The following is an 8,543-nucleotide window of genomic DNA, read 5'->3' on the forward strand; positions in this document are numbered from 1 at the left end:
GGAAGAAATCGATGATGATTGTCGTAGATAACCTTCTTTAAACGTATCGGCCTAGATGAAACTAAAGAGGGACCGCAAATAGGACATGCATGATATCCTGACGTGGTTAAACCTGAAAAAACAAGTGAATTAATAAAATAAAATTGATTCAAGTCTTGAATTTCAAATATAGAGTTATATACATGTACTTGAACACTCTCCGTATCCTGGAAAGTCGTGCATGGTTTACAACAACATGGCCTTCAATGTGAAATCTCTAGAGGATGCAGATGCACTTGTATCTTGCACCTCAATACCTTCCCATAACATTTCTAACTCTTCAATCAAAGGCTCTAAGTAAATGTCAAAGTTTTTTACCTTGTGCTTTCCAGGAATCAGAAGGGACAATATCACATGTCCCTTTTTAATTGCCATGGATGGAGGAATATTATAGTTCACCAATACCACTGGCCATACACTGTATGATGTGCTTTTGATGCCAAATGTATTGATTCCATCCATACCTAAACCAAATCTCAAATTTCTTGGCTCTTCTTTGAAAACGGGCCACAAATTATCTATATGTTGCCATGCGGGTGTGTCTGCAGGGATCCTCTATTTTCCATCACTTGAACGATGACTAGCATGCCATGACATGAGCTTTCCAATAGACTTACACTTGAACATAAGTTTTATACGTGGAACAATCGAAAAATGTCGCAAAACCTTACGAGGCACATCCATTGACTTCATCTCCACTTCATATCTTGATTCGCCACAAACAGGACACTCTCGTGCGAACTCATGAATCCCACGAAATAAGACACAATCATTGATACATGCATGGATCTTGACATAATCGAGGCCTCCCAGAGATGTCAAGTAATGCCTTGCTTGCTCTCTCTTAGTTGGCAATTTGTTTCCTTTTGGAAGCATTTGTGATAATAACCTACATATATTTTTAAAAGTGAGTTAAAAAACCACCAACATATATTTTTGTCTGATTTCAAAATAGAATTAACAATTAATATTATGATTTATATATAAGCCAAACTGAATTGATACCTACTTCAATAACGCATCCAAACTGACATTACTCCATCCATAAATTGTTTGCAAGTTAAGTATCTCAAGGGACGCACGAAGAACAGATTACGTACAACCTTCATACAACGGAGTAGATGATGCTACATATAGTGGATCATCTGACTTCGTAGAGTGACCTTCTCCCTGAACCAGTTGCGAAAATAGATGGTGTACCATGTTGTCCAAAATCTCATCCTCTACGACTTGATGGGGCATTTCATGAGGGCTACTATCATGGTCGTCAGTCTCTACTCTTCTTGAAGACTCTGCCTCCTCGCGTCGACGTTTTGCAGCCTCTCGACGCCCGGGAGGGAGCATCTAAGGATGTGGCACCGCATCCTGCTCAACCACAAAAGGGAGTTTCATGTACATTGATATATAATTCCCGTATAAACATAGACATGTAATCTTAGTGGTAAAAAAAAACAATGAATACCGGTAATTTTTCTTGGTCCCATTCTCCATACAAGCTCAGGTGTGACATTGCAATTCGACGTGCTCGAAAAATACACCCTCGACAACGATCACACATGCATTTAATTTTTCGTCGTAGCCATGCATCTCGATTATGAAGACGCAATGTTTCATCCTCACTTGAGGATGTGCTCATTGACTCACCAGCTTGCACCGCACTAGGTGATGACGACGTCGACATGATTAAACCTAATTCATGAAAACATCAAAATATTTATCATTCATATGTTTACATAAGACCTTAATTTTAAATACATAAAAATCATCATAAATACATTAAAACTTATGATAAGAATTCACATCAAAACTTATCTTAAAAACAAAAAATTATGATAAATCAAATGTGCGTCTATATCCGCGTTTAACTAGGCGTCTATATTCGCATCTATATTCGTGTCTATCTGAACAATAGACGCACATATACATGCGAAAATAGACGCACACGTCAAAATTCAAACCATACTTAAATCATTTCTTTTCAAACTGCGCATTTCCTTTCCTACGTTTTTTGCTGTTCTGAAGCTTGATTTTAGCCGACATGCAGTTTCTTCATGCCTCACCTAGTCTCTTCATGCCTCACCTCCTCATGACTCACCTCTTCTTTCATTTCAAACACACAAGAAGGGAAAAAGGAAAGCCAAGGAGAGGAAGAAAGAGAGAACAAGAAAGAGGAGAACAAGAAGAAGCAGCAAGCAAGCAAGCAAGCAAGCATCAAGGGAGGGTAACTTACCAAGGAGAGGAAGAAGGAGAAGGAAGAAGTGCCACCACCCGCCACACCAAACACCCAAGGTGGGTTTCTCTCTCATTCTCTCTCTCTCTCTCTCTCTCTCTCTCTCTCTCTCTCTCCTCCTCTCTCTGCTCTGTCTGTTTATTTAGGACTTGTGATTCCATTATGTATTGTATTTTGTAAATCATCAATGACCGGGCGCGTCTGATAGCGCGTCTACATCTCAGTATAGACGCAGAGATAGACAAGAAAAAATATTTCCTCTCAGAGCGTCTGAGGGCCCATCTTAGAGCGCGTGTGCTGGCGCGTATGCTCTGCAGTGTACACGCGATGATACACGCGTTGCACAGAAGGTTGACCTGCAGTCTACACGCGATTATACACGTGCATTGACCTAGGATGCGTGTCTGGGAGCGCGTCTGTGCTGCATGTTAGATGCGTAGATAGACGCGCTGGACAGAAGGTTCACTCTGGAGCGCGTCTGAGAGTGCGTCTAACCTGCAATGTAGACGCGGGGATACACGCGCCAGGTCTCCCAGTTCTGATAGTAAACAATATATTTTTGCAATGATGAATGTGAGCAATCCCATGTTTGTGTTTATCAGTTTTCTTGTTTAAGAGAAGCATTAGCACTTAAGTGTTATGCTCAATGTCTAAAGAAAGCTCTTTGAAAATATAGGTAATATATGATTTTTTAAATGCAAATAAATTTATCTTTTTCCTGTGTTTTTTTTGGAGATGTCATATCCTGGTTCATCTAGCAATGACCCAGATGTGGATCGCATGAATGATACATTGGTCTCCTTTGGCAAGGGGGTCAATGCATTTTTTGGAGGTTTTCCTAGTAGGGAAGACTTCATGGGAGAGATGACCAGACACCTTGGCCGCTCTCCCACAGCGGACAAGGTGTTCAGTGTCATGTCTGGGATGCCTCTGGCATCTTTGCCTGGCACTACTTCCCAGACTCCACATGCAGGTACTCCACATATAGGTACTCCATATGCAAATACTCCATATGCAGGTACTCCATTTGCAGGTACTCCACATGCTCCACTTGCATCGGCTGAAGCACAAGCATCTGTAGAAGCATGTGCATCTGCAGAAGCTCGTGCATCCAGCGAGGCAAAGGGCAGTCGACAGAGAGGGAGGAGGGAGAGTCGAGGGGGAGGACGAGGGTTGTGTGGGGGTTGCCTAGGAGGTGGCGAGCGATCACCCTCACCAGTAGATCACGTAGAGGAGGTTGTATGCCAGTACTATAGAGTTACAGATGCTGGTGGTATCTTTCATGATGATGAGGGAAGGGATGTAATGGCGTACATAAGGAGCGTCGTGCATGCGACGTATAAAGATTGTTTCATTGCCTTCAAAAATCAGAAAAGCGGCTTGTGGCAGGAGGTGTTGAGGGCAATCCATAGGAGATACCCAAATCCTGAGGGTCAGTGATTCTCGGATGATTGGGGATATGCAAAAGTGAGGGATATGCTTCACAACAAAAGATCCCACCTCATGACACGGGCCAGGGACTCACTGCAGAGGCTGGAGGAGGGGCGTGGAGCCTACAACCAACCACCTATGTGCCACCGCGTAGAGTGGAAGAAAGCCAAGAAGAAAGCAGCTGAGAAAGTGAAGAGTCGCCAGCACGCAGAGGCGCGACGGATCCAAACGGAAACAATGGGATCGTCACATTACGGATCGGGCAGCAGAGAGTCGTGGGAGGCAGAGTTTGTAAGTATATTTTGATTTCTAGTTTTTTTTAATTTATATTTCTTTCAATTCTTTATATATTTTAGTCTAATATATTGTGACTCATAATTGTTTGTATATCTCTAAATGTTTTGCAGACTACCATCATTGGTAGGACACCTACTCCTAGAGAGGTAGGTTACCATCGAGGCCATAACTGCGCAGCGACATGGCTTCACTTTTATGAGGAGGGTCTCATCACTGAGGACCAATACAACCGGGCCATGAGAATTCGACAGCCAGAGAAGGTATGTTTTTCTTACTTTCCTATTAAAATTATAACTAATTATAACTAATTATAACTTTTTCTCCACCTTGTCTATGTAAGCAACCCTGATCTTTTGTGTGTGTAGGCGAACTTGGATGTGGAGCATAGCGAGGAGGGGGATAGCGACGCTAGTAGCCATGGTGGTACTAGCGAGGATGTTTCCTCTTTAGATTCGTAGAGGAGCACCATACTTCCTCATGATGCCTTCTTTTCTTGTATATGTATGATATCTCTTTGAGCCTACTGCTTGCGGCCACTCTTTAGGTCGCAAGCACTTAAACTTCCCCTGTAAATGCTTTGATATATAATGAATACATGGACTTTTATTTTCAATTCTCGTGCCCGTAAGATGCATTGTCTTTTTCCCAAATACACAATCTGATGTATGGGAGGGGGAAAAAAAACTCCAGTTCTGTTTTGCGCGTCTATCAGCGCATCTAAATTGCAGATAATTTGCGTTTATTCGCTCGTCTATAATGCAGACTACATGCGCTTATACACGCACTTCATAATTCAAATTTAAAAAAAATAAATATCTTTTTTAAAAAAAAGACATTTTTTATTTTTCGTTCGCGTCTATCAGTGCTTGTAAAAGCGCGTCTACCAACGTGTCTATATGCGCCTGTATATGTGCGTCTATTGCGCATCTATTTGTGCGTGTAAATTCATTGATACATGCGATTATAGACGCGAAATGATAGACGCGCAAATAGACGGGCGGATAGACACGCCCGTAAATTTTTCTCTATATTCAAAAATCGTGTCTAAATGTGCGTCTATGAGGCCTTTTTGTTGTAGTGGTGGTGTGCCTGGCGGCCTTCTACAGGGACGCCGCCCAGGCAATGGCAGGCCTCCTGGAGTTCGGGTACGGGGACACCTCGCCCACGGCGTTCGCCTCTTACGGAGCCTTCTAGATCTCCTTCTCTTGCTTCCTCCTGCCGTCCTTCGGTGTCAGCTCCGCCTACGCCCAATCAGATACTACTAGAGCGGTGATCTCTAACGCCAAGGCCGTCTACCTGCTGGGCTGGACCCTCTTCACCTTTGTGATGCTGGTGGCAAGTTCGAGGACCTCTCGGGCCCTCTTCTTGCTCTTCTGTACCGTGGCCGCCATCTTCGTCCTGCTCACCTCCGGCGAGTTCGCTGCCTCCGTCCGCCTCCACACAGGGGCTTCATGGGCGCTGTTCACCGGCACGCCGGCCCTCTACAACGCCATGGCGGAGCTCCTGGAGTCGCAAGCGTAGCCTCTGCTCCGACTCCCACTGGGCAAATTCATCCAAGACCCGCTGCCTTTCCCCCTGCCCCGCGTCTCCCCGGACGCCGCCGACAACGACCTCGAGGCGCAATAGCCCCCATCGCAACCGTGTCAATAATACGGAAATCATTATTCTTATCATCATGTCCATCAATTACGCAAATGTACAAATATTTTATGATTACCAGCAGTTCGGCAAATGTAGTCATATTTCTAGCATTATCCCCAACAATTATGTAAAAGTCAATAAATTCGTCCTTTTATTTAAAAATAAAAGTGTGCCGATTCACCGGTTAGCAGGTGTCAATAAATTAGTCCTCTTTTCGTCGATGAGGTCCCCACTTGGAACGCCTTGAACCTTCCCAACTTTTCATTTTAAAGGCCTTAGGTCCTAAAGCTCCCCTTTTTCCTTTCTCCAAAGAAGTTTGGAAGGCCCTGTAACTCTTGTCTCTAAAATTATTCCCATTCATTTGAACGACGATATTCCTTGTATAACCCTCCTCTACAAGGACAAAACCTACTTTCGATACATCTTTAACATGTTATATCGAAATAAGACTGTGCTTTTCGTAAAGGGTTCAAGTTACAAATAAAAATATGACCAGTTTTCGAATAGGTTGAGGTTCCATCGCCAATGCCTTGGTAGTGGAGGGCTAAACAAGCACACACCAATGTCGTAGCCTTCAAAATTTGGGGTGGCTTCTCAATATTCTTCCTTGCGTGAAACCTTGATAAGGCAAAATGTATGAAAGTCAATGCATTCTATTGGGAGAAGCTTGCCCTCGGATTGATTGCCCACATCTTTGCACATTGCAATTCTTGCCCTAGCTATGAAGAAGGGTGACTAGTACACACACTCCTTGCCAAATGTAGGAAGACCACATTGTCTTATCAGTGCACTCATCTTGCCCAAAAAGGGGAATGAAATAACAATTACTATGCTGTTGGTGTAGCTTGCAACAACTTGGGGGGAGATTGTATGTATTTCTCTTATTTGCAAGCACATAATTACTTAAAACATGTGTGTCATAGAACAAAATTAGATCTACGAAAAGCAATCTCACATCTGCATCATCAGGCTGGGTGTAGAGAAACACCACATTGCTTGCTATTCAATCGTTGATTCTTCTCTCTACATATATTTCATATTAACGCTCATTAAGGCACTCCAACTACCTCAAGGATGAACTATTCTCGAGACAAAAACTGTGAAAAAGGGAATAGACATACAACCATGTGCATGGATGATAGTAATTTATAGCCCTTAACTTTATATAGAGAATCCATTACTAATAATCCTCAAGTGCATCTCCACAAGAACAAGACACAAGCATTGTAGCTCACAATATTAGTCATTGTATTACTCGCAAGTCTCATGAAAAAGAGATTACATCAAAGTGGGAATATTTGGAAGGAAGGTAAGCTTGCAATACATACATGGAGATTATTGTGATATAGATTAGAGGAGGATCACAAATTGAGAAGCTACATGAGGACTTCTCTTTGCATGGATTGTAACAATGATCAAAGATCATCTCAACTCCTAGAAGACTAGCCTAGTCACATAATTATAGATTATCTAAGCTCCTAGAAGACAAAAGCTCTTAGAAGATGAGAGCTCACAAAATTACAAATCAAAAGTATATGGAGACAACATGTCTCCTATATTTAGTCTCTAAAATCAAGACATCTCTCCACTTGATTTAGTTTTGCTATTGAAATTGTAACTCTTCCTATTACAAAGGTCTTCTTCTCAACTTCAACACCTAAAAAATATGGCTCTTTGTTGCTGCCTACAACCATTTACTTTGCAATCCTCAATAGAATATTCCATGCATCCTCCACTTACCAAGATTCTTGTAATTCCATATTTGAACTTGAAGTTTAAATCTTATTCATCGTGAGGCACAAAGTGTCCAGGTCCTCTTCATGATGTGCCCCTTACTACCTATATAGAAGGCTACGTTCAATAGTCACTACTCTCCTAAAGACAAAGCACTTGGCATTCTCTCAAGGACGAAACTAATCAACATCATACACTTGGTTCATTGTTAGTTTGGGTGCTCTCCTACTATGCATACACTCAAAATCAATTAGCTCTATTGTTAACATAAATGTAGAAAGCCACCCAACTATCAAGTTCACGTGTCCTTCAGAGACATCATTAGAACCTCCACACACTCACATTTGGCCCCCCATACCCAACAACCTTTAGTTAGCTAGTAGTTCATCCCACCATACTTATTTTAGCATATATTATTAGCTTCCTTAATAATCCCATTACACAAGGAACCTTGCATGATATGGGATTACCAACTCCCATGAAGTTTTTCCATCTCTTATCTAGAATTTGAGGTATTTCCTTCCCATCTAAGTGATGGGGATTGTAAAGTTGCCACATCCCTATTATAGACTATCAAGGGATTTACTTGCTCAAAGCCTCTCTAAGCTACATCACCTTTAGTGATGAAGCAATACATGCATGGAATTTTTTGCACAACTTGCCTCTTGGACTTGGATACTAAGCAACTCATCTCATCCTCTCTAGCTTTACCGTTGTAACTTGGGATAGTTGATGGCACGCCATTGGTCCCACAAATCCCAACTACCATATAACCACTAGAATCGTGTTATTATTATGGCAATCGCAACCATAAAGTGATCATACAAAAACAATTAATGCAATCCTTCTAAAGAAATTCTAACAATAAGCATAATAAATGTATCTATATTATGGAAAAAACCTAGATTGGTTGGCTTGACTTCATGTTGTTGGTTCTTGTTGTGATGACAAACTCCTTGACTTGAATGATATCCCCATCACATATGGTTTTGTAACTCTTCATTTTTAGGTGCCATAATGATTCACAAATAGCATTTTGATTATAGCATTGGATGTAATCAATCGATGGATTAAGGAGATATGTGATATAGTCTCATGATTGTTATTTGATAAGATATGAATTATTGCTAGTACTTCCACCACCCTACACTTACATAAGTATGGTGGGGTC

The 8,543-nt window shown here is 41.7% G+C and overlaps 1 protein-coding gene across 1 annotated transcript; it reads left to right on the top strand.

Annotated features, from left to right (window-relative positions):
* The first annotated feature begins 2,665 nt into the window (after nucleotides 1-2,665).
* Nucleotides 2,666-5,518, top strand: LOC148032728 (uncharacterized). Its single transcript, XM_087683958.1, has 3 exons — nucleotides 2,666-2,696; nucleotides 5,076-5,142; nucleotides 5,233-5,518. The coding sequence occupies exons 1-3, from the start codon at nucleotides 2,666-2,668 to the stop codon at nucleotides 5,516-5,518; spliced, it is 384 nt and encodes a 127-aa protein (XP_087540084.1).
* The last annotated feature ends 3,025 nt before the right edge of the window (nucleotides 5,519-8,543 follow it).

The sequence above is a fragment of the Lygodium microphyllum genome, chromosome 8, assembly GCF_053477565.2.
Source record: "Lygodium microphyllum isolate KBCC chromosome 8, Lygodium_microphyllum_v1.1.10, whole genome shotgun sequence".
NCBI lineage: Eukaryota > Viridiplantae > Streptophyta > Polypodiopsida > Schizaeales > Lygodiaceae > Lygodium > Lygodium microphyllum.

Coding starts and splice junctions, on each gene's coding strand:
- LOC148032728 (XM_087683958.1), top strand. CDS start 2,666: ATGCGTGTCTGGGAGCGCGTCTGTGCTGCAT. Junction 2,697..5,075: donor GGAGCGCGTCTGTGCTGCAT/GTTAGATGCGTA, acceptor TTTTTGTTGTAG/TGGTGGTGTGCCTGGCGGCC. Junction 5,143..5,232: donor GCAGGCCTCCTGGAGTTCGG/GTACGGGGACAC, acceptor CTTCGGTGTCAG/CTCCGCCTACGCCCAATCAG.